The sequence below is a fragment of the Myxine glutinosa genome, chromosome 3, assembly GCF_964187855.1.
Source record: "Myxine glutinosa chromosome 3, kmMyxGlut1.1, whole genome shotgun sequence".
In the NCBI taxonomy this organism is placed as follows: domain Eukaryota; kingdom Metazoa; phylum Chordata; class Myxini; order Myxiniformes; family Myxinidae; genus Myxine; species Myxine glutinosa.
The window spans coordinates 49,850,061-49,876,682 of NC_136263.1; the positions used below are offsets into that span (position 1 = coordinate 49,850,061).

General features: G+C 47.7%; 2 protein-coding genes across 8 annotated transcripts in view; both read right to left on the bottom strand.

Annotated features, from left to right (window-relative positions):
- Nucleotides 1–26,622, bottom strand: part of SNX14 (sorting nexin 14) — a 776,643-nt gene that overhangs the window by 545,584 nt on the left and 204,437 nt on the right. The gene's annotated exons all lie outside the window — the stretch shown is intronic.
- TAB2 (TGF-beta activated kinase 1 (MAP3K7) binding protein 2) overlaps nt 1–26,622 on the bottom strand; it is a 93,612-nt gene that overhangs the window by 10,499 nt on the left and 56,491 nt on the right. For all 7 annotated transcript variants that reach the window (XM_078774045.1, XM_078774043.1, XM_078774046.1 and 4 more), the window contains 4 exons: nt 16,966–17,055; nt 11,401–11,838; nt 9,240–9,397; nt 3,816–3,909 (listed from right to left, as the gene is read on the bottom strand). In XM_078774045.1, coding sequence (XP_078630171.1) covers nt 3,816–3,909; nt 9,240–9,397; nt 11,401–11,838; nt 16,966–17,055 — 780 coding nt within the window. The remainder of the gene's footprint in view (nt 1–3,815; nt 3,910–9,239; nt 9,398–11,400; nt 11,839–16,965; nt 17,056–26,622) is intronic.

Here is a 26,622-nt window from a genome sequence, read left to right on the forward strand (position 1 = left end):
CAACCCCGAGCAGCCAAACAGCTCCTTCATTGTACATCTCGCTGGAGAGGGTCTCCACAAACACAGGCTCTCCTGGCCTCAGGCATTCGTGGCCTCTCCCCAGGTCGCTAAGGGTCCTCCTACCCATTGGTCGCCCACAACAGACCCTCCTACGACGGGCCCCCAAATTTGAGACACCAGCAGCTGCCAGGGATGAGTTACATCGGGGGGAGGGGGAGGGAGGAAGGGTGCAGTCACTGCTCCTCCAGAGCCTGATCTGTAACTGGGGACAAGCACGCCTTCCCCACTCACAATACCCAAATGTCCCTCCCTCCCCTGCTGCCATTCAGTTTTCCAGCACCTGCAATGCAGGATACTGGGCACCTACCCTGTGGCATGGCCTGCTTACATACTAATAATCAACACACAAACACACCACAATTCTTAATTTGCGACACACATCACATTTTAACCTTTCCCACCCGATCCACATGCTTGGCTCTCATGGCCACTCTTGCCTGTCACCCATACCAATTCCCCAACTCACCTGAATACCCCCCAAACGCAAAGCATGGCGAGTCATGACAATGGGGAAAGGTAAATTTGACACAAATATAATCTCCACTGGGGAACACTTTCAATACCAGCATTGCCTACTGCAGGCAATCTCCTTATATACCATACCAATCAATCTAATTAATCAAAGCCAGGGCTCTCTTTCCAAACCAAGAGCCCATTAATCACAGCGGAACATCTGTGGAAGGTCATGCAGCCCTCAATGGGCCTCTTCCGAACACTCATTAACGTTCAGTTGGTTGTCCGGTAGGAACAATGGTTGTCTGGTGAGCTGTACTCATACACAGTACATTGCAGATTCACCCACGTCCGTAGACCAGCACAGCATGACAAGCCACCACATGCAGGCTGTCCCAGAGCCTCAGGGAGAGGCTGCCTGGCTGCATGCCCGGGCCCTTACTGGCCGTCGGTAGTGCTGCCATCGAAGCAAGGCCCGCAACACCTCCCCCGAGTGGTCCTCATGGTGTGCCATGCCAGATGCCCATGAGTAACCACCTTGGACCCCCAGAGGTCTCAACCCTCTGCAGGGTCAACAGGCAAGGGAGAGAAGATGAGAGCAGCGCCAGGGCAAAGGCAGGCAAGGACAACCTCGTTAAAGCTCTCCTCCTCCTTAATTCTTCTCAGAACACCACAGTTCTCCTCACCATCAAAGCGAGCTCTGCAGCGCACTGTTAATTCTCCTCCCTGAACCGAGAGCTCCTCAGCACCCTGTTTCTGCTCCTCCTGGCTCCTCCCGCATCTCCCTTGACAACTCTCCACCCCCTCCTTCAGGCATTGGGTTGCAGCCCCTTCCAGGGGTCAATCATAGCTCTCTCCTTGCCTGGCAGAATCCCTTTGCTTTCTGCCTCGTTCTTTTCTCTGCTTGACAGAGACGTAACCCGGCACGCCCAGTGGATGTAAAAATGAGGTTTAACACACGTTGCCTTAACTTTAATCCCTCTCGATCTGTATCACAAGCATATCCCGTGTAACGTGCACATTCAAACACAATCCTTAAGCAACCAGGTTCCTATTTCCTTCACATATACACACCTCTACACTTCTCTATACATAACGAGTCAGGTTTACGAATGTGAACTTCAATATGCCGAGTATCAGTAGGTTGCCTGCCCGACCATGAACCAACCCCTCGCTTCAAAAGTTGAAATTATTTGTAACATCAAAGGAATCTGGTGCAAAGTGGAACAAATCACGGCTGACTTATTGCCCGGTGCAGGCTCAGTAAAAATTGCCCGAGTTGCCTGGACAATCTTGGTCCATTCGCGCAGCATCAAGGGATCAGATGGGAATACGGTGTATCGATATACAGCCCTCTATCTGTAATGTTGCGACAGTTGATTAATCATAAACTTGTTCACCATGATTTACCGTGCAAAACCACAGATTAATTGATGACACGAAGACAGGGAACACAACACGTCGTTCACCATTATGTGGTTGATGGTCAGTCAGGCAACCTACTGCTGCGCATATGTCCTGAGATGACATCATGCAGCGGGATGCTGGAGAACTAGTGTGCCTGAAAAGGGTGATAAAAATAACACGCATGGCTAGCACGAAGTACCAAAGAACAGTGTTCGGTACGTGAAATTATTTATAAAACCATTTTCTATCATAATCCATCCTTTTTAAGCCAATGGTGCTCTCACTTTAATTTCACGATCAATTTTGATCTCTGAAAACCTGCTTTAATCTGTAGCAACTGTGATATCACGTTGCCAATTCGTGTCAGGATTAGTTGAGATTGAGGCATGGCAAGCAAAAAAAACTATTTTGTGACCAATCTTGACCTTTGACCCCTGTGGAATCCCAAAAACGGCCAACGTCAATTTTTTTTCCACAAATCAAAGGGAGACGCAAAGCACCCCTCCCTTTATATAAGGGATCGTTTCTCTGTATGCAGCTTTAACATGGGGACTGAAAATACGTTTCTCGGCTTCTACTGGACGAAATTGGCTGCAAATTTCAGAAGTAAATGCTTTGTACGTTGAGGTAATATGTTTCAAATTCCAGCAACGTCCGTTTATGCATTCTTGAGTTTTATTTAGAAAACCCTCGAATTCACGTTGGTGTCTGTCCGGCCGTCTGTCCGTCCGTCCGTCCAAAATGTGTTAGCGCTCATATCTCAAGGACTATACATTGAAACTAGCAGAAACTTGGAATATACATCGGCCAATAGATCTAGTTAATTGCTTTCGGAACAAATTTCACCTAAGTGCTATAGTTTTTGCTTTAAAATTATATATACAAATCTAACATGCTGGCCCATAGCCTAATGGATAAAGCATCAGACCTCCAAGCTGGGGATTGTGGGTTTGAATCCCGTCTGGGTTGAATATTTTTTTTCCCCATACTTTTTCAAGTCTTTTATATCGTCTTGAATAAAGTCTTGTACGATGACCAAATGCATTTTGTTCGTATTTAAAATGTATCTTGTGAAAAATGCCAGGGGCATAGAAAAGGCCCCTTTATATACACAAAGAATTAAGTTAAGCACCCCCCCCGTTTTTTTACAACCTCGCACATTACAAGTTTGTTGTCGTCAAAACAGTGTAATATACCCATGCTATTGCTATATTTTCTGGAGAAGTGATATTATGGTCACATAAAAACATAACAATCATGCCGTTTTCAATATTTTATTCTGCATAATTTAAGGTGAAATTTTTTGGGAATTTTAGGCATATTTTCACCTCAATTTAAGTATGGAGCTATAGGTCCATCACGGACAGTGTGGATGACGTTTATGTTTTCTAACGTACAGTCATTGTTCTGAGAAGACCTCTAGCGATCTTTGCGTCAATAACGTCAATAACGTCAATAACGTGTAATGTCAATAACGTGTAAGTGACGTCAATAACGTCAATAACGTCAATAACTAATGTCATACCAATCATTATTTGATCTCACATACCTTAGAATATATGCCAATGTATACATATACACAAAGAATATATATTAGGGGGTGCTTACCTTAATTCGTTGTGTAGGGGTGCTTAACTTAATTCTTTGTGTATATATGGTATGTGCCATGTGGCAAAGTATATAAAATAAGGGACATTCCACAGCTTGTAGAAAATGCCAAACAATACAAAGTAAGGGGCATTCCAAAAATCTCGTGTGCATGCTGGACTACTCTTGTGTTCTGAGGAGGAACCAAGTAATGCTCTAGAAAAGTTAATATAAAAGGGTGCCAATTTGACTCATACAGCTGCATGAAAAAGCAAATGTATATTATTTGCCAGATGTAGGGTGATTACCTTTTGCTTCCCGCAGGTCGATCTCTTTGGTCATACAGTCGATGTCGATCTGCAGTTGCAGGTTCTTTTCTCGCAGGCGCTTCATCTCCTCCAGCTACAAGAAGAGAGTAGGGTGTGGGTGGACAAATGGCATTACTCATCTTAGTAGGTCAGAGTTAAAGTCATGACTTTATTTCCACCACACATGCTGTTTGTTTAGGCCAAAGTCATCATAGATGTGAGCTTCTTCTCCTTTACTATTTGGTCACTCTTTTACCCTCCTGTGTTTTGTTCTATAGCTATCAAACTGAGAAAAATGAGAGAAAAGTGGTGAAAGGGAAAACGTTTGGAGGTGGTCTCAATGGGCCACTGGTTTTGCTTATGCAATATGTGGAAGGCTTCACCAAGGGTTCCGTTTCCGCGTCTTGCTGGCGAGGGTTCGTTTATTCTCAGCTCTCCATGCTATCCATCGAAATCGAAGTTAAGTAATTGTTCCCATTTGTATTTTCGTTATAACTATTTATTTTATGGTGTATATATTGTCTCCCGACGAAGATTTTCGGTGCAAATCTTTCATACCTGTATTGAAAATCGTGTTAATTCGGGTCGTGTTTTGAGGCCTTGTAGTTGTACAGTGAACACTGTACAACCTTGAGGCTTTGTTTTTCTCTCAGCGGTCCGTGTTTTTGGAATCCAATAACTTTCGTTCTCTGTTTTCCCAATCTTTTCACCCCATAGCCCTCTTCCTTGTGTAAATCACAACTCAAAAAAATCCAAAAAAAAAACATTTCCTTCTCTGTTCTCATTCGTTTATTCATTCTTATTCGTTCGTTCGTTCGTTCTTCGACCACGTGTTTCTCCCCCATTTCCCCAGATAGATTGTCAAATTTCAACTCGTTATTTTATCGTCCATGCGTTATTGTTTTGATTATAGTTACTTTTGGTTTGAATTTCCTGTAACTTGTAATTATTTAATCGTGTTCTGCTCCTCGTGTGCGGCCTTGTAGTTGTACCCCCGTCGGTGTTTGTTATCTTAATCGTGTTTTGCTTGGCTCTTAGTTTTTTTCCCTTCTACCCCGAACATAATACTCTGTCTAACGTTCTAAATCCCCACCTCCCCCCCCACCACCCCCAAAAACCAAACAAACAAAAAAAAACCAAAAACATTTATTTTCCTTTCTCCACGTGTACTGTTGACTCATCCTGTATTTTCTGTCCAGGTGTGCTGTTCGCCCCGCCCCCATTAACTCCTTGCCATCCACCGTTTGCCCTTCACGTGACTCGTGGTGGTCCCTCTCGGCTCTTCCCCCGTTGGTATTTTTGTGCACATAAGATGGTTCACGGTTCTGTTTAAATATTATTTAAATATGTATAACCTTTCCCCTTCAGTGTTTTACTCAGTGGTATTTTACAACACGCTGTTTTTCTTCCTATTTAAAAGGCTTTTCTCAATTTCCTCTCCAACTCATTCCACCTCAAAAAAAAGAAATTCAATATCTTATACGTCTCCCTCACTACTTGGTCTAAATTCACATTAATTCCATCCCTCCTCCATCATTCTGAACCGGATTGCTAACTTGAAAATCACAACAAACCCAATTTGTTTTCAATGTTCGTCTTTCATTAATCATCCACTTTCTAAACTCCCCTCTTGCCCCTCCCATCCAAATCCCTCCCCTTGCACCTACACTCCCAAACTCCCCCCTTGCCCCGCCACTCTTAAACTCCCCCCCTGCCCCTCCACTCCTGAACTCCCCCCTTGCCCTTCCTCTCCTGAACTCCCCCCTTGCCCTTCCCCTCCTAAACTCCCCCCTCACTCCTCCCCTTCAAAACTCCCCCCCAACCCCTCCCATTCAAATCTCCCCCCATACCATTCCTCTCCAATTCTCCCTCCTCCCCCCTCCTCCTCCTCAAAGCTGCCTCCTCCCCACTTCGTCTCCCTTCTATCTCATACCTCCACCCCCTCCAACCTTCTTCTTTCCTCTGCCCCCCCTCAAACAACCCCTCACTGTGCCTCATCCCTTCACCTTCAAACCTTTCATCCTCCTCATCCTTCCCTTTCTTGGAACTCTTCTGCAATCGCTGACACACAAACAACTGCTCTCCCTACCTCCCCCTCTCATCCTTCATCTTACCCTACTCCTCCCCTCCCCTGTCCTGTACCCGATGCTCCCCCTCTCCCTTCATTAACGGTATGGACCTCAAACATCCGGGGCCTTCGCTCAAACCTGACTGATCTCTCCATACAGGTTGCTTCTGACAATCCAGACTTGATCTGCTTAACAGAGACTTTCCTCCTTCAAGATGTCTCTGATTCCTTAATATCTCTTCCTGGTTACTCCCTCCTCCGGTATGATAGACCTGAGCCTCGGCCTGGTGGTGGGGTGGCTATCTTTATCAAAAACTCTCTTCCTCACTCTCCTTGCACTGCCCTCTCTCCTCCTCACCCCCAGGAGTACCTCTGGCTATGGCTTCCTCTCCGCTCCCACCTTTTGTTCATATGTGTTCTGTACCATCCCCCAAACAGTGATGACTCCATCTACATTTCACTGTCTGACAACATGGACCAACTTCTATCCACTCATGCCAACTCTCTCTTCCTCATATGTGGTGACTTCAATTGTCATCATGCCACCTGGTTGGGTGTGGGTTCCTCTCTCACCAGTCATGGCACCTCAGCAAAGGACTTCTGTGACTCACTGGGATTGACACAATCTGTCAATTTCCCGACCCGGATCTCAGCCAATGGAGTATCTTCTCTTCTAGACTTGGTTATGACTAACTTCCCTGCTAATGTCTGCTGCTCTTCTTCTGCTCCAATCGGTTCTTCTGATCATGTGCTTGTCAAAGTGGACATCTCTCTGGCCATTCTCAGAGAGCCTCCTCAGCGTCGACGAGTCTGGCATTTCACTCAGGCCGACTGGGACGGTCTTCAAGCAGCCATCAATCGTCTGGATTGGTCTCCCATCTCCACTGCCTCTGACATCAATTCTTCCTGGGAATACTTCCAAAGCAAACTGATCTCTCTCATGCACAGATTTATCCCATCTCGCCTTCAGTTGTCTTACCCTTCCTCCCGTCCATGGTACACTGAATCTTGTGGTGAGGCAGTTGCCCTGAAACAACTTGCCTTTGCCTCTTGGAAGGCTAATCCAACTGAAGGAAATCTCAGTTCCTTCCACCAAGCTCGGAACAAGTGTGTGTCTACCCTCAGGAGTGCCAGGAAGCACTATCTCTCCTCACTCAAGAATGAACTCTCAAACCTGTCTCCTTCCTCCAAATCCTGGTGGCGTCTGGTCAAGTCCGTTTCTGGTGTTTGTTCCCCCTCCATCCCCTCCCTTTCCTCAAATGGCCACACAGTTGACATCGCACGTGACAAAGCCGAATGCCTCAACTCTGTGTTTGCCTCAAAATCCTTAGTCCCAAACCCATCTCTCTCTGTTCCCACCTTTCCCAGTCGAACCAAACTGCTCCTGGACTCTGTGATCTTCTCTCCTGACAAGGTGGAGGAGTTTTTGTCAAACCTCGACTCTGATTCTGCAACTGGACCAGATGGCATCAGCCCACGGGTCCTAAAATCCTGCCCTGCCGCTCTATCTCACCCTCTCTCTGTTCTTTTCACCCTATCTTTTGCTCAAGGTCATCTGCCAGCATCCTGGAAATCAGCAAACATTACCGCTTTACACAAAAAAGGTGCAAAAACAGATCCTTGCAACTACAGACCAATCAGCCTGCTCCCAATTATCAGCAAAGTCATGGAATCCATCATTCCTTCGGATATGAAATCTTTCCTCTTCTCCAATGGCTTGATCTCTGATCATCAATTTGGTTTCAGACCAGGTCACTCTACTCTGGACATGCTGCTTCTGCTGTCTCAACAATGGATGGAGGTCCTCAATGCCAAACAGGAAATCAGAGCTGTCTCCCTTGACATATCACGTGCCTTCGATACGGTCTGGCACCCAGCTCTGCTCACCAAACTCTCCTCCTATGGTATCCATGGAAATCTCCATGCATGGCTTGCGGACTTCCTCTCTGGTCGTAGTCAACGTGTGGCCCTGAATGGATTTCTCTCATCTCCCCTTCCCGTTCAGGCTGGAGTTCCCCAAGGCAGTGTGCTGGGCCCTGTGCTTTTTCTGGTCTTTATCAATGATCTCTCCGACTCTCTGGAAAATCCTCTGTATCTCTTTGCTGATGACTCCACTCTCTGCCGCTCCATTCCTCTTCCCTCAGATCGGCAGTCTGCAGCCTCCTCACTCTCTGAAGACCTGGACAAAATCACAGACTGGTCAAACATGTGGAACATGTCTTTCAATCCTGACAAATCTCACACTCTTACTATGTCTCTCCGAAAAGATCGACTGGACAACCCTCCCATCTACTTTCTCAACAATCCTCTCCAAGAAGTTCTGTCGCTCAAGCTTTTGGGTCTCACCATCTGCCATGATCTTTCTTGGGAAAACCACATTTCCAAGCTGGCCTCCAAAGCCAGTCGCCGACTGGGCATCCTCCGTCGTGCGAAGTCCTTCCTAGGCACACCTGAGCTCCTCACCACATACAAGGCTTTCATCCGCAGCTCAATGGAATACTGTTCTCCCCTATGGGCTGGTGCTCCTGCCTCACACCTGGCTTGGCTTCACGCTGTTGAATCCAAAGCTTTCAGAATCATTGGAATCTCCCGCGATGAAGCTATCTCTGAGGGCCTTTCACTCACTCACCGCAGGCAGGTAGGTGGTCTTTCTGTCTTCTACCGACTCCTCTCCGGCCTTGCTCCCCCAGCTCTCTCTGTGCTCTGTCCCCCAAATATTCCTTCAGGTCGCACAAGATCTGCCAGCCACCCTCTGATGGTTAAACTGCCGAAATCTCGGCTCTCTGCTCACCTTCACTCTTTCATTCCTCTTTTCTCCCGCCTCTGGAACAAACTCCCACACTCACTTCAATCACATTCCTCCCTCCAGGTCTTCAAAACAGCTGTTCACCACCATCTCTTATCTTCCCCCATCCAAAACCTTGATCTTTTCTACCCCCACTAATTCACCCCAGATCCACCTTGTTTGAAATTCCAACTTCTTTCCTGGAAGTCTTGGCAGTGTCCATATGTTTTATACCTCTCCCACCCCCCCCCCCCTTCCCATGCCTCCCCCCCAAAGCCCTCTCCCTCCCACAGTTCTCTCGATGTCTCCATGTCTCTCGGTCCCTGCTCTCAAATGTTGTGTTTGTGTCCTTCCCCCTCTCTCCCCATCTTGTCTACCGCTCCCGATGTTATTTGTTTTGTGTGTCTGTTTGTCTTTCTGTGTGATTAATGTTCGCTCTTTCACGAGCCTCGATCTTGTATACAAAAAAAAAAGAAAAAAAAAGGGTTTGATAAGTAAATTTGTTCTTGAGATCAAATGTGGTGACAGGTATGCCGTGTGTGATGAGTTTCAAACTCAGGGCAGGACTCACACTGGGTGTCTGTGCTGAAGACGCTCGTTGAAGGCGACGCTGCTCGAGCTTCGTATCCATCTCATTCACCTCTTTTTTGAGGACCTGTAACGTCGCCGAACGTAGGTCTAGCTCCTCCTGAAGCCGCTTCCTCCTCATCCGTTGATGCTCCAGCAGAGCTGAATGAATGCATTCGAGGAAAAAGCACACACGTTTGCATTGAACGACAGCGATTACACTATCTCGGGAAACAACATGTAGGTATTAAAACCGAGACCACAAATGAAAACTATTCAATTTAGAGGCATTTATTTATTATGTACAGCTTGTAAATATGGCAGATTACTGCCATCAATGTTATGGGGTCGTCTTTGTGAGCCCATCTCCTTCAGCACTCTGTTATCCATGCTCCCTTGTGTAATTGTGCAAGCTTCATTGTGACCTTCTCTTTTTGCCATTGGTGGTTTTTGAACTTCCCCCAGTTTTTTTTTCTTCTTTACAAGATCAAGGCTAATGGAAAGGTAAGATGGTTGGGTTTTGGAGACAACGCACACACATGGACAGGTCTTGGATAGGGGTGACACACGCACATTTACATGGTTTTAAATTTCACTGGTTTCAGATAGTTTTAAATATAGTACATGAGATTGAAACGTTTCTAATGAAAGAAAATAATAAAAATAGCCCTGAGTGGGCTGAGGGACATCTCTTGAGGCTGTAGTTCAGACTTCTGCTGATTTGAGGGAACCCGCTCCCCCTTTAATAGATATAATCCATCCTGTTATGACTACGCAAAGTGATTAGCAAAACTGTGCAGAGTTATTGTTGTGGAAAGAGTGAAGATGCAACTTTTTTTTAACCAAACCCAAAATGAAAATGCTCAGAAAATTGTATACCATTGATCATGTCATTTGATAAGTAGTATAAAATTATTACAATAGGGATTAAATATGACTGACAGAGAAGCAACAACAGAGACTGCAGGTCTGTGAAAACAACTTGGTCAGGAGGATAGCGGGAGTGAAGAGGATGGGTGGAAGGAGGATGAATGAACTGAGGGAGGAGATTGACGTGAGGATGAGCTTCACAGAGAGACTGTTAAAGAGCCGGCTGAGGTGTGCTGGGCATCCGGTGCAGATGGAGGAAGAGAATGGCAAATAAAGTGGCCGGGTTGAGGGAGCAAGGTCGGAGGAAAGGAGTAGACCACGGCTGAGATGGTAAGATTGTGCGAGGAGAGATGCAAGTCAGATGGGGGTGGTGGGAGAGTGGAGACAGTTGGCCGGGATAGAGGGCAGTGAAGGAGTATTGTACAAAATATGGGGTGGCAGCAGCAGCTTGGTACCATTAGGCCTCATTCCATGTAAAGGAAGAGGAAGAAGAATGGGGGGCAGGGGGTCAAAACAGTATACAAAACTGATCACTAACGCTTATAGACACAGCACAAGAACTAGAACGGCACTCGGTAGAGCGCATACCCCCAACTAGGTTGAACAGTTTATGTTTTGTATCCCACTGATAGCCCGGATCTGGATTCGAACCTGAACCTAAATCTAATCAGCTTGTTCTTGTCGCCTAAGCAACTCATCAACCAAATTTATTCAAAACTGGTCTGTAACATTTTAAAACATCACGTTATATATCACTTTTCACCAAATCTCTCAATGGTGAAGAATCACATAAAAATTAAATAATTCTTATATCCGAATCCACATTCAGATCTTCACCAAAATCGAATCGATTCGGTCTTGTCACATACCCAACCTCTCCATCAAGTTTCGTCCGAATCCGTCCACAACCTTTTGAGATATCCCAGTAAGCATCGTTTTTGGCCCAATCTCCCAATGGTGAAGAATCGCTGAAAAATTCTACGAGCCGGATGCGAATCCGGATCTTCACCAAAATCTAATCATTTCGTCTGTCACATGCACTACCTCTGTGCCAAATTTCGTCTGAATCAGTCCACAACTTTTTGAGATATCTTGTTCACAGACAGACAGACAAACAGACAGACAGACAGACAGACAGACAGACAGACAAATAAACAGACAGTGGTGAAAACATAACCCCCATCCACCTTTGGTGGAAGAGGTAAAAATAGATTACCCCCACCCTTCCCCAATCTATTTTACATGGCATCTCCAACCAAATTACCTGTCAATGCCAATACATGAAAGCTCTGTACCTTGTGTGTAAGCTTGGTCATCGGAGCCATGGCTTGACGTTAGAGGGTACATTCCAGATGTTTTCTCCGATCCTGGTCCCACCAGCGTCGATGTCCCCTCACCAGTGCCCTGGCTCCCAAATAGTTTCCCTTTGGGCATCTCCTCGGACTCCCCGTGCCTCTCAAATGCCTCCAGTACGCTCGGACTCTCATATGTGGGAGAAGCGATGCCAGGGGATATGGCCGGTGGCTTGTTCGGGGAGACCGTGATGTTGAAGGTGTACTTTGTGTTCGGCTGCGTCACCACAACGCGCGCCGGGGAGACAGAGGTTGACGGCACAACAGGACCAATGGAAGTCGGACGGCTACGAGGTCGCTGATGTCTAATGAGGGCTGGTTGAGCATAAGTTAGAGGAGCAAGATCTCCATTTCCACTTGCAGTGCCATTTCCCAAAAGGCCTGTGTGTGCGATAAAAGAACTGTTATCAGCGCTTAGCTGTGGTCAAACATGCTATTGTTCTTATCAGCATCAGCCACACTCAACAGATGTCCTTAATATTCTTCACAAAGTGTGCTTTTTACTCACAATGGTAGATTGCAGTAAAATCTTAACTTTGAAACAACAGGAAGGAAATAGATGGACAGGGATTAGAAAAGGATGAACCAATCTTAAAGCATATTTTATTTATCACTCAATCTTCCGGTTTCCTGGTTGTGGTTGCGTTTGCTTCCCTTGGTCCTACAGGTGTTCTACTTCAAAAAACTACAAGCAATTGTTCCGGATTCGTTTTAGCTGCAGTCGATCTTGTGGTTTTGCGAGCCAACTCCTGTGTATTTTCTTTTTGTGCTTATTACCTCCGCCATCAAAGGTGGATGGAGGTTATGTTTTCACCCCTGTCTGTCTGTCTGTCCGTTTGTCTGTGAACAAGATATCTCAAAAATTTGTGGACGTATTCGGACGAAATTTGGCAGAGAGGTAGCGTATGTGAAAATGACGAAACGATTCGATTTTGTGAAGATCCGGATTCGGATCCGGCGAGTAGAATTTTTTTAAGCGATTCTTCGCCATTGGGAGATCGGGCCAAAAACAATATGTAGCACGATATCTCAAAAAGTTGTGGACGGATGATTTTGATTAAATGCGATTCTGTATTGTGATTTTCTGGTCTACTCTGGGATACAAAACATAAACTGTTCACCTGGCGGAGGTATGCTCTCTACTTGAGTGCCGTTCTAGTTCTATTTATTTCGATCCTGCATCTCAGGCATAGATAGTTTTTGGCCTACCCGTTTTTTTTTTCAACTGTTTCTCATACCCACGACATACCTCCAATCCCTCTGTCCCATTATTCACAACCCTTGCTTTAATTCCTTCCTTATGCCTTCTGGTTAATAAAATAAGATAAAATAAAATGACCAATTTTTTTTTGGTTATTTACTTTCTTAGGTTTTGTTTGTCTATCTCACTTTCTGTTGACCACGTGTTAGACAGGCCCCACCTCCTTGCTAAAGTTTGCCCTCATTAAACCGGCCCCTTTCTACCCTGCCTCAAAAAAAAAAATCCTTTCTTCCCTCTCAAAATATATTAATTAAATGTCATTAATCATCGCATTCATTCCAACTCATTCCAATTCATTCAGTCCTGAGCTTTCTTTCCTCATTTTGACACTTCTTTCTCCTCCCCTCTCACTGTATCAATGTAAACCTTTTTCAAAAGCAATTTTCAAATGTTCAATCTTCCGACGGACTTACGTCGCGACACCTTTCTCACATTCTGCTTTTGATTTTCACCTTCCATTTTTCTCCATCCCTGCATCACTCACAAACTCGTGCCTCACCCACCTTTGTGTTTTTAATAAACAACACCATACAAATCCCGAGTCTGTCTTCATCTCTTTGCACAAGGAATCCTTGAAACCAACCCTTTTTGTAATGTGTGTGATACTATGGTGACAAACTCCACCACGTCAGTACCCTGCCCCATGCCATTTTCACACCCGGATTCCCCGAATATACCCACTCTAAGTTCCTCCACTCCTGCTTGGTATCCCCAAATTCCATGTCCCTCCACCCCATCTTTGCTTCATTCACACCACAGCCCATCTTCGCTTCCCCAGCGTCTCACCCAAAACCATGCTTCCCCAGTGTTCCGCCCCATCTTTGCTTCCCCAACATCCCACCCCCAACCATGCTTCCCCATTGGTCCGCCCCCAACCCTGCTTCCCTAGCATCCCACCCCCAAGCCCTGCATCGCAAAGCATCTCTCCCCCAAACCTTGCTTCCTAGCACCCCACCCACAAACCCTGCTTCCCCAGCATCCTGCCCCAGACCCTGCTTCCCCAGCGTGTCGCCCCAACCCTGCCTCCCTGGAATGTCATTCCAAACACTGCTTCCCTGGTGTATTGCCCCAAACTCTGCTTCCCGGCCTCAACCCTGCTTCCCCAGCGTCCTGCCCTCAACCCTGCTTTCAATTTTACAGATCTCTGAATCTAAGTTCTTACTTGTACACCCGACCTCATCTACCTACCAGAATCCTTCCTCGAACAGGAAGTCCTCTGTCTCTGTCTCTGTGTGTGTGCGTGTGTCTCTCTCTCTCTCTCTGTCTCTCTCTGTCTCTCTCTGTCTCTCTCTGTCTCTCTCTGTCTCTCTCTCTCTCTGTATTGACAGGGTTGAACGCCCTTCCAGTGAAGGAGTTACAGTTTATGCCAAGACCTCCATTTCCCACTGCCCATACACAACCATTCCCCCTCATAACTTTCAGGAGTACCTTTGGCTGAGCTCTTCACAACTCTTGTTTGGATGTGTATCCTCCTAACAGGGATGGCTCATTTACATCTCCCTCTGTGCCAACATGCACCATCGTATGACCAACAATCCAAACTCGCTCTTCCTCATATGTGGAGATTTCAATTGTCCCCATGCGAAATGACTGTGTTGATATCTCTTCAACCATTGCAGCAAAGGACTTCCACGACTCCATGGGCCTTACGCAATCAGTGACCTTTCCGACCTGTATTTCTCTCAATAGCAAGTCCTCCCTTTCTGGACTTGGTAATGACCAATTTTCCCACATGTCTCCTGCTCCTCCTTTGCTCCATTAAGTTCATCTGATCATGTGCTTGTGAGAGTCAACATCTCATTGGCTATTGTCAGAGGGCCACCTAAGCAGCGTGACGTCTCGTAGTTCACTCAAGCCGACTGGCAGGTGTGCAAGCTGCCTTCTCATGTTAAGACTGGTCCTTCATTTCCACCTCTCCTGATATTAATACTGCCTGGGAATCCTTACACACAAGCTTGCTTTCCTTCACAAGTGGGGGGTATCACGATGATGCCCGTCTGGACTGGCATTCCGTAACCTCTGGATTGGCATTCCGTAACCTCTGGACTGGCATCCCTTAACCTCTGGACTGGCATCCCTTAACCTCTGGACTGGCATCCCTTAACCTCTGGACTGGCATCCCTTAACCTCTGGACTGGCATCCCTTAACCTCTGGACTGGCATCCCTTAACCTCTGGACTGGCATCCCTTAACCTCTGGACTGGCATCCCTTAACCTCTGGACTGGCATCCCTTAACCTCTGGACTGGCATCCCTTAACCTCTGGACTGGCATCCCTTAACCTCTGGACTGGCATCCCTTAACCTCTGGACTGGCATCCCTTAACCTCTGGACTGGCATCCCTTAACCTCTGGACTGGCATCCCTTAACCTCTGGACTGGCATCCCGTAACCTCTGGACTGGCATCCCGTAACCTCTGGACTGGCATCCCGTAACCTCTGGACTGGCATCCCGTAACCTCTGGACTGGCATCCCGTAACCTCTGGACTGGCATCCCGTAACCTCTGGACTGGCATCCCGTAACCTCTGGACTGGCATCCCGTAACCTCTGGACTGGCATCCCGTAACCTCTGGACTGGCATCCCGTAACCTCTGGACTGGCATCCCGTAACCTCTGGACTGGCATCCCGTAACCTCTGGACTGGCATCCCGTAACCTCTGGACTGGCATCCCGTAACCTCTGGACTGGCATCCCGTAACCTCTGGACTGGCATCCCGTAACCTCTGGACTGGCATCCCGTAACCTCTGGACTGGCATCCCGTAACCTCTGGACTGGCATCCCGTAACCTCTGGACTGGCATCCCGTAACCTCTGGACTGGCATCCCGTAACCTCTGGACTGGCATCCCGTAACCTCTGGACTGGCATCCCGTAACCTCTGGACTGGCATCCCGTAACCTCTGGACTGGCATCCCGTAACCTCTGGACTGGCATCCCGTAACCTCTGGACTGGCATCCCGTAACCTCTGGACTGGCATCCCGTAACCTCTGGACTAGCATCCCGTAACCTCTGGACTGGCATTCCGTAACCTCTGGACTGGCATTCCGTAACCTCTGGACTGGCATTCCGTAACCTCTGGACTGGCATTCCGTAACCTCTGGACTGGCATTCCGTAACCTCTGGACTGGCATTCCGTAACCTCTGGACTGGCATTCCGTAACCTCTGGACTGGCATTCCGTAACCTCTGGACTGGCATGCCATACCTCTGGAATGGCATGCTATAACTCTGGACTAAAAGCTGATTTAACATGCTTGGAAGGTGCTTTTTTGGGCATTTTTATTTTCTTATTAGAGTTCCCTTAGCAGGAAATTCAACACTAGAGGTGGCCATCAAGCCCACCAATGCCTGTGTAACGGTTGCCAGATTATAGTTGTTTGTTCGTGCTTTGTCTTTCCTAAATTCTGAGAGTCAAGCAATGAAGTCGCACGGACCACTTTTTAGAGTTTTTGGTATGACTCCACTCGTGTCAGGTTCGAAATTCTGACCGAACGCTCTAACCATTATCATAAGTCTGGTTAATGGTCAAAAAGCCCTCGCACAGGCTCTTGATCAACTGGGCGTGGTCCTGACCAAAGAGTGGTGCAACGTCCCACAGCGAGAGCTGGGTTGTCCATTTTTAACGAATTGACAAGTCCAAGGTTGTATTGGGGTTAATGAAGAAGAACAATCACTTCTTTCATGTCTACAGATGTATAGGGCTTTCCAAGGGGCGTTTTCCTTGGCGAGGGGGCACGATCCTGGACGGATCGCCACTACGAGCCAAGATATTCGAATGGCACATTCTTCCCAGTAAGCTGGTACTCATTTTGCCAACTTCAGAAGGATGACAGGCTGAGTCACCCCACCTGGTGTTATGTTAATGGCATGGCACGGGCTCCAACTCAGTATCCAGCCACCTTAACCGTTAAGCCAACAAAGGCTGTTGGGATTAAAGGGTGGTCACATACATTATGAGAGCCATTTTTTGCAAACTGTCATTGTTGCCAATATCGCAAACTCATTTCAGACAACCACGTTTGTTTTCACATAAGAACTCAACCTTGGCTTCCACCAAAATCACGTTTGGTGATGGAGTGCACCGATTGTTTTGCCCTTCTTGAACCATGATATGAACACGTTTGAACATGCATTAAAACAATAAAAGTCTCAAAGCTTTTGTCGTTTAATCAAGTGGAAGAGTATCCTCACACAACTACAGACCAAAGATAGTCAAGTGCAAACAACCATACAAAGTGTGATTCTTACCAGACGTGCTCCGCAAAGACTGGACAGAGGGGGACGTAATGATCATCGTAGGTTGGTTGACACTCCACCAGTTTCCCTGCGTTGCGGTCACTACGAGGCCGACCAGAAAGCAAAAGCAAGATGCAGCACAACAAATCAATGAGCCAACAATGAGCCAAAGTCCACAAACTGGTTGAGAGCAAAGTTCTACCAAGAACCAAATTAAGCACAACATCCTAATTATGCCGTTTGGATACCCTCACATCTTCGTAAAAACAAACGGAATATTAAATGGAAAGGTTACTCCCATACAACTGATATTGAGCGTCAATTTCTACTTCAAATTGGAGAAATTAGGACAAAAAATGCAAACAGATTTTCGCTCAACCTCGCAGGACTCCAATATTAAGTAGATCACGAGAGTGAAGTCACTGGCGCACCATCACAAACCCCCACGCTTCCCACCTAAAGCAAAGTTGAAAGATGGTAAAAAGTTCCACCAAGCATTACCCAATATCAAATTTTGAGTCAAAACATTTCTCCATTTTGATTCCTGTGACCCCAAAGCCCCGCCCCCCTGGGGCATGAACCGGGGGTCAAATCCAAAAGATTGTTACATATTTCATGCGTCCCCCAATGTTGATTGCATACACAAAGTTTCATTAAAATGTTTCAGTAAGTGCACGTAATTGTATTTTTTGGTATTTGCTCTTTTGACCCCACCCACAGCCCCAGGAGGCGGAGCCAAAAATGATACTGCTCTTGTACCTTTGTGCCATGGTGATCATAACTACCAAGTTTAGTGAATTTCTGCATAACCGTTTAGGAGGACATAGTGTGACGTGACGGACAGACAGACAGAAATACAGGGCAGGACAGGACTGGAAGACAGACTGAACTTGGTGGGAGAGAGGGGATTTGTTGAGAGGAATGTCAGTACAGGTACCACTTTTTTTAGGTTGCACTTTAGCACCTGCAAGTTGTACCGAACTACTCATGGCATTAAGACTAACCACTCCATCTCCGACGGCAACGGCCCCATTTATTGCCACCCTTTGGAGGATTCAGCCAGAAAAAGCTTTTGGGCCAATTAATTATCTTTCACGATCCAGGTGACCGGGCCCAATGTTTGACTAATGGTTGAGGAACTTGTAATTTGCCAGAGGGTACCAGCGACAACTCGCATACTTGGCACGATAGACACCGTCGGATCTTTATCATCCACCAACTAATGCTAGCAGGAGGGACACCCAGCTCGCCGCTCCATTCCTCATCCCTCAGATCGGCAGTCTGCAGCCTCCTCACTCTCTGCAGACCTGGACAAAATCACAGACTGGGCAAACAAGTGGAACATGTCTTTCAATCCTGACAAATCTCACACTCTTACGATGTCTCTCCGAAAAGACCGACTGGACAACCCTCCCATCTACTTTCTGAATAATCCTCTCCAAGAAGTTCTGTCACTCAAGCTTTTGGGTCTCACTATCTGCCATGATATTTCCTGGGAAAACCACATTTCCAAGCTGGCCTCCAAAGCCAGTCGCCGACTGGGCATCCTCCGTCGTGCGAAATCCTTCCTTGGCACACCTGAGCTCCTCACCACATACAAAGCTTTCATCCGCAGCTCAATGGAGTACTGCTCTCCCCTCTGGGCTGGTGCTCCTGCCTCACACCTAGCTCGTCTTCATGCTGTTGAAACCAAAGCGTTCAGAATCATTGGAATCTCCCGCGATGACGCTATCTCCGAGGGCCTTTCACTTACTCACCGCAGGCAGGTTGGTGGTCTTTCCGTCTTCTACCGACTCCTCTCTGGCCTTGCCCCCCCAGCTCTCTCTGGGCTCTGTCCCCCAAATATTCCTAAAGGTCGCACAAGATCTGCCTGCAACCTTCTTATGGTTAAACTGCCAAAATCAAGACTCTCTGCTCACCTTCACTCCTTCATTCCTCTTTTCTCCCGCCTCTGGAACAAACTCCCTCACTCTCTTCAATCCCACTCCTCCCTCCAGGTCTTTAAAACGGCTGTTCACCACCATCTCTTATCTTCCCCAATCCAAAACCTTGATCTTTTCTAACCCTGCTAATTTCACCCCAAATCCATTTTTTGAGGTGCCGACTTCTTTCCTGGAAGTCCTTGGTGTCCTTGCGTTTTATACCTATCCTGCCTCCCCCCAGGCCCTCTCCCTCCCACACATCTCCCGATGTCCCTGCTCTCAAATGTTGTGTTTGTGTGCTTCCTCCCCTTCTCTCCCCATCTTGTCGACCGCTCCCCTTTTTATATACTTTGTTTGCTTGTTTGTTTGATTTGTTTGTTTGATAAATGTTAGCTCTTTCACGAGCCTCGACTCTGTATACCAAAAAAAACAAAAAAACGTCCATCTGAGGGACGGTGCACCGCGATGCATTGCATCAATCCAACAGCTTATAGTCGGATTGGGAATTAAACCCTCACTGGACAGCTCCCAGGTAGGCACGTCACCTGTGCAGCACCATCCTGTAAGTTTGCTGAAGTCAGGAAAAATTTGGTCACAAAACGTGTCCTTCTTGTGCTCCTGGATGTGTTAACAATGAGAATATGAATCCATAATAAACTTGACATATAACTCCCAAGGTAGTTACTTTGCGTAGAAAGCCAGAGTGCTTCGCAGCGACTAAGAAGATCTCTTCAGACAGGATCGTCGTTGTGTGTTGGTGAAAATGTCGAAGCACTCCACACGCGCTCAGTACCAGAACTGCTGCATTCATTTATCACGCCACCAAACCAACAAGGTCGCAAGTTGACATGACAAATGGCAGGATAACGAGTTCAGACAAGGAAAATAAACACGTCTTTCAGTTGAACAAGGAATAATAATAAAACAAACCACGATCCATTATGTTAGCTATTATTTTTGACTCAGACCAAAAGAACTCCTGTTACTGTGTTACTGTGCTCTGACAACGCAGCCAAAGAGTAATAAATCATTCGGTAGGAATTATGAGACATTCATGATTTTTTGGGCAAGTGGCTAACTGTTACCCTCGCCAGAGGAGAGGGTATTGCATTTGGGTCCGCTTGATAGTCTGTCTGTTTGTCCGCACAGAACATGAGTATGCTATTCTCTGCAACTGTTGGTCCGATTGACGATACATTTTCACATAGGAGCGCCTCCTCCAATACATTTCACATGGAGAAAATTTTAATGACAATTATGATGGCATGGGGCACGTGTTACGAAAGCCATCTTGGAGGAGAAGAAAAAAAAAAAAATTTGCACCTCGAAAGCTCTGAAACCGCTGCATGGAAAATATTGAAAAATGGCTCAATGTCAAGTAATCCAAATGGGGAGCAATATACAGTGCATTCAGAAAGTGGCCAGACGGAAGCCTCTCCTCAGTGAAAGACACATGAAAGCCCGCTTTGAGTTTGCAAAAAGCACCTAAAGGACTCTCAGACTGTGAGAAACAAGATTCTGTGGTCTGATGAAACCAAGATTGAACTGTTTGGCTTCCGTCTGGCCACTCCGCCATATAGCCCAGATCGGTGGAGTGTTGCAGTGATGGTTGTTCTTCTGGAAGTTTCTCCCAGCTCCACACAGGATCTCTGGAGCTCAGCCAGAGTGACCATCGGGTTCTTGGTCACCCACTCTTACCAAAGCCCTTCTCCCCCGATTGCTCAGTTTGGCCGGGCGGCCAGCTCTAGGAAGAGTCGTTCGTGGTTGTTCCAAACTTCTTCCATTTAAGAATTATGGAGGCCAATGTGCTCTTGGGAACCTTCAATGCAGCAGAGATTTTTTTGTAGGCTTCCCCAGATCTGTGCCTCGACACAATCCTGCCTCTGAGCTCTGCAGGCAGTTCCTTCGACTTCATGGCTTGGTTTTTGCTCTGATATGCATTGTCAGCTTTGAGACCTTATATAGACAGGTGTGTGCCTTTCCAAATCATGTCCAATCAATTGAATTTACCACAGGTGAACTCCAATGAAGGTGTAGAAACATCTCAAAGATTATCAAGAGAAATGGGAGGCACCTGAGATAAATTTCAAGTGTCATAGCAAAGGGTATGAATACTTATGTCAATGTGATATTTCAGTTTTTTCTTTTTAATAAATTTGCAAAACTTTCTAAAATCCTGTTTTCTCTTTGTAATTTTGGGGTATTGAGTGCAGATTGATGAGGGAAAAAATGAACTTAAACGATTTCAGCATAAGGCTGCAACATAACAAAATGTGAAAAAAGTGAAGGGGTCTGAATACTTTCTGAATGCAATGTATATTCAGGATGACGTCATCGGTGTCTTCATTATGATGTCATAATTAGGAAAGTAGAACGCTTGATCCGATCAGTTTGAAATTTCTTCTTATGAACGATCTACACAAAAATTGTATGGGAGAATTAAATTGATGACATCATTGGTCACGTAGGTCGGCAGCCATGTTGGATTGAACAAAAATCTACATCATCAATAAACCACACAAACACAGCAGCTAATAAACACCACACAAAATACACCACACAAACACGTCCTGCCGAGGGTCTGCAATTCTGATTGCTCTTTCTTGTTTTATGCATTTTATCTTCTTCTTCAAGATATTTTGTGTATTCGTCCGAGAAACATTACATATTAATGTATTATTACCATAAATATGCAAACTATTTTATGCAAACTCGCTTCCGCTTCCGGTCCGGTATGAAGAGGACGCAGGCGTCACATGCTCGCCGCTTCTTCGACCGGGCCACTGTCAGTTGCTTGCTTTTTTGGTGGTCGTGCGGATTTTTTGGCCATCGAGTCTGCCCTCTGCATAGCCCCGGCTCTGCTCCCTGCTTCGCCTGCTCGGCTCCTTCGCCTGCTCGCTGTTTCCTCGGGCACGCTCTCGTGGGTTGTGACCATCGCAGCGGTTTGGTGGCGGTTTCCCGCCGTGATCTAGATTTGTAGCGGCGGCGGTCGATTGCCGCTGCATTTGCCGCTTTGCCGTGATCAACCTTGGCCTCGTGATCGTCTCTTTGCTCCTGCCTGCCCTCTGCTTGGTCCCGGCTCTGCTCCTGGCGTCACCTACCTGGCTCCTTCGTTTCCTCAGGCCCGCTCCCGTGGGTTGGGACCATTGTTTCACCTCCTCAACCTTGGCCTCGTCTCGTCTCTCCGCTCCTGCCTGACATAGCTCTGCGGTACTCCGCCGCAAGGCTCCTTCTGCTCAATACCCGCTCCACCCCATCATGCATCTCTGCCATCAAATCAAATTGACTCCTCCGACGACCCAGGTACATTCACCGTGGCTCCGGTCGTAAGTTTGTATATTTGCAATCAGGTCACTCCATCCCCGTCCTCTGGTCGGCTCAGCGCACTCTCACTCTTCGTCCCAGCGCACCGGGTCACAGCAACGCACACAATCGCACCTCCTGCCTACAAACCCTGGCTAAATCACCTGAATTCATCCCTGCTGTTCAAAACAACATCAAGCTCACCCTGTTCAACACCCGGTCCCTCAACAACAAATGCCTCATCCTGAACGAATACATCCTGGATAACAAACTGGACTTTCTCTGTCTCACCGAAACCTGGCAACAACCTCTGGACTACTACACACTCAACCTCACCACACCCAATGGATATTCCTACGTCAATAAACCACGCTCGGGGAGCCGAGGTGGTGGAATTGCCGTTATCCACCGTCAAGACATCAGGACCAGCCTCATCCCCATCGCCTCATCCTCATCATTTGAACACCTGGCTTTTAAACTCTCTGGTCGCACGCAGTCAGTCATGGCTGTCGTCTACCGCCCTCCCAAGCCACACCCATCATTCCTGTCTGACCTCTCCTACTTTCTGACCCAGCTATGTTCCCTCTCCCCCTCAATCCTCCTCCTCGGTGATTTCAATATCCACATGGACTCCACTGACTCCACAATAACCACTGACTTCACTGATTTACTCACCTGCTTTAACCTCACTCAACATGTCGACTTTCCTACCCATATCCGTGGTCACATTTTGGAGCTTGTCTGCTCCACTGGATCAAATTTGCACCATCTCTCTGGCTCCGACCTCACCCTCTCTGACCACTTAGCTATCACTATGACCATCAACATCCCCACCCCAACACCAAGACATTATCGCACTATCACCTTCCGTAAGCTAAACGCTCTTTCACCTACCTCATTCTCATCCACCCTCTGAAAAAATGTCCACTTCTCCCTTCGTTGACCTCCACACCCCTTCTGATCTCACTGACTACTACAACCACACTCTCTCCTCCTGCCTTGACCAGCTTGCGCCTGTAAAAACCAAAACAGTTTCTTTCACCCATTCTGCTCCCTGGTTTACCCCTGAACTCCGCCTGATGAAAACTCGTGCTCCCCAACTTGAAAGACTCCGCAATAAAACAGGTCTCACAGTTCACTCCCAAGCCTACAAGGACCACCTACAACACTATAAAGATGCCCTCTCCCGCGCCCGCTCCGCCTACTACTCTCAAATTATCCACTCTGGCTCCGGAAACCCAAAAGCACTCTTCTCGACAATAAACAAACTCCTCCGCCCCCTGAACACCACCACCCAGTCATTCACAGTAGACAACTGCATCTCCTTCCTCTCTTTCTTCCAACGCAAAATTGACAACATCTACAACAGCTTGACCACCGCCGCACCCGCTCCTCCTCCAACCACCTGCCCCCCCCTTGTCCTGCCATCCCCTGTCTCGGTTCTCCCCAATCTCCCCTACTGACCTCTCTGAACTCCTCATAGGAATGAAAACTGCCACCTGCACTCTTGACCCCATCCCCTCCAGCTTTGTCAAGGCCTCCCTTCCTGCTCTCTCTCCACTTATCATTGCAACAATAAACTCCTCCCTGTCTCCAGGCATCGTCCCACCTTCCCTCAAAATTGCTGCTGTTACCCCCATTCTAAAAAAACCTGGTCTAAACCCTGACACCCAAAACAACTTCAGACCCATCTCCAACCTACCCTTTCTGTCAAAAGTTTTGGAACGCGCTGTAGCCTCTCAACTCAAACATCACCTCCCTGCCAATAACCTGTATGAAACATTCCAATCCGGATTCCGCTCCAACCACAGTACTGAAACTGCTCTCCTCAAAATCACCAACGACCTTCTCCTCTCCTCTGACGCTGGCAACCTCAACATTCTCATCCTCCTCGACCTCAGCGCCGCCTTTGACACCATCGATCACACCATCCTCCTCACCCGACTTGAATCCACCTTTAACGTTACCGGCACTGCCCTCTCTTGGATTAAATCATACCTCTCTGACAGACGCCAGTTCATCTCCATCAATAACTGCAAATCCCCCACTGCTCCCCTCCCCCAAGGTGTCCCCCAAGGTTCAGTTCTTGGTCCCCTCCTCTTCATCCTTTACCTGTCCCCCCTCGGTCACTTAATCCGCCGTCATGGTCTCCAATTCCACTGCTTCGCCGATGACATCCAGCTTTTCATCTCCACCAAGTCCGTCTCCACCGACACCCACTCTATCCTGACAAACTGCATCACTGAAATAAAATCCTGGCTTCAAATCAACTTCCTCAAGCTTAACTGTGATAAATCTGAAATAATCATCATTGGCCCAAAAACGCTCACAAAATCCACCCATAACTTTGCCCTCAACATCGACGGTATCCCAGTATCCACCTCCCCTCACATCCGGAATCTTGGCGTCATCTTTGACCAAACCCTCTCCTTCGACAAATACACTAAACAGATCACAAAGTCAGCCTTCTTTCACCTGAAAAACATTGCCCGTCTCCACTCATCCCTCTCCTCCACGGCTGCAGAAACCCTCATCCACGCCTTCATCACCTCCCGTCTGGACTACTGCAATAGCCTCCTCTATGGTTCACCCTCAAAAATCACCAATAAACTCCAATACATTCAGAACTCCGCTGCCCGTCTACTCACCCATTCCCGGACCCGTGACCACATCACCCCCGTCCTTTACAAGCTTCACTGGCTCCCCATCCCCCAGATGATCCAGTACAAAATCCTCCTCTTGACATACAAAGCCCTCCATAACCTGGCCCCATCCTACCTGGCTGACCTCCTCTCCAGACACACTCCCACCCGCAACCTCCGCTCTGCTGGTACCAACCTCCTGACCCCCTCCATCTGGACCAAATTCAGATCCTGGGGGGACAGGGCCTTCTCCATCGCTGCTCCCACCCTCTGGAACTCACTACCTCACACCATCAGAGACTCCTCCTCACTCACCACATTCAAAACATCACTAAAGACCCACCTGTTCAACACTGCATTCAACATTCAACCCACAGCATTTAACCCCTGACTATCTCTTCTCCTTCTCCCTCCTTTTGCTGTCTTTCCCTCGTGGTCCCCCTGTATTGTCTTTCCCTCACGGTCCCCCTGTGCTGTCTTTCCCTCGTGGTCCCCCTGTACTGTCTTTCCCTCGTGGTCCCCCTGTACTGTCTTTCCCTCGTGGTCCCCCTGTATTGTCTTTCCCTCGTGGTCCCCCTGTATTGTCTTTCCCTCACGGTCCCCCTGTGCTGTCCTTCCCTCGTGGTCCCCCTGTACTGTCTTTCCCTCGCGGTCCCCCTGTGCTGTCTTTCCCTCGCGGTCCCCCTGCACTGTCTTTCCCTCGCGGTCCCCCTGTGCTGTCTTTCCCTCGTGGTCCCCCTGTGCTGTCTTTCCCTCGCGGTCCCCCTGTGCTGTCTTTCCCTCGTGGTCCCCCTGTGCTGTCTTTCCGTCGCGGTCCCCCTGTACTGTCTTTCCCTCACGGTCGCCCTGTGCTGTCTTTCCCTCGTGGTCCCCCTGTGCTGTCTTTCCCTCGTGGTCCCCCTGTACTGTCTTTCCGTTGTGGTCCCCCTGTGCTGTCTTTCCGTCGCGGTCCCCCTGTACTGTCTTTCCCTCACGGTCGCCCTGTGCTGTCTTTCCCTCGTGGTCCCCCTGTGCTGTCTTTCCCTCGTGGTCCCCCTGTACTGTCTTTCCGTTGCGGTCCCCCTGTACTGTCTTTCCCCCGCGGTCCCCCTGTGCTATCTTTCCCTCGTGGTCCCCCTGTGCTGTCTTTCCCTCGTGGTCCCCCTGTGCTGTCTTTCCCTCGTGGTCCCCCTGTGCTGTCTTTCCCTCGTGGTCCCCCTGTGCTGTCTTTCCCTCGTGGTCCCCCTGTGCTGTCTTTCCCTCGTGGTCCCCCTGTGCTGTCTTTCCCTCGTGGTCCCCCTGTGCTGTCTTTCCCTCATGGTCCCCCTGTGCTGTCTTTCCCTCGTGGTCCCCCTGTGCTGTCTTTCCCTCGTGGTCCCCCTGTGCTGTCTTTCCCTCGTGGTCCCCCTGTGCTGTCTTTCCCTCGTGGTCCCCCTGTGCTGTCTTTCCCTCGTAGTCCCCCTGTGCTGTCTTTCCCTCGTGGTCCCCCTGTGCTGTCTTTCCCTCGTGGTCCCACTGTGCTGTCTTTCCCTCGCGGTCCCCCTGTGCTGTCTTTCCCTCGTGGTCCCCCTGTGCTGTCTTTCCCTCGTGGTCCCCCTGTGCTGTCTTTCCCTCGTGGTTGTCAGCTCTTTCATGAGCCTCGATTCAGTATACAAAAAAATAAAAAAACAAAAAAATATTTCCCTATTGATTCTTGTCTTTTTGCAATTGTTGTTTTCATGTATTGTTATGCATTATGTTTTCCACTCTGTCAAAGCGCCTTTGGGCTTCTTGAAAAGCGCTATACAAAATAAATGAATTATTATTATTATTATTATAAATGT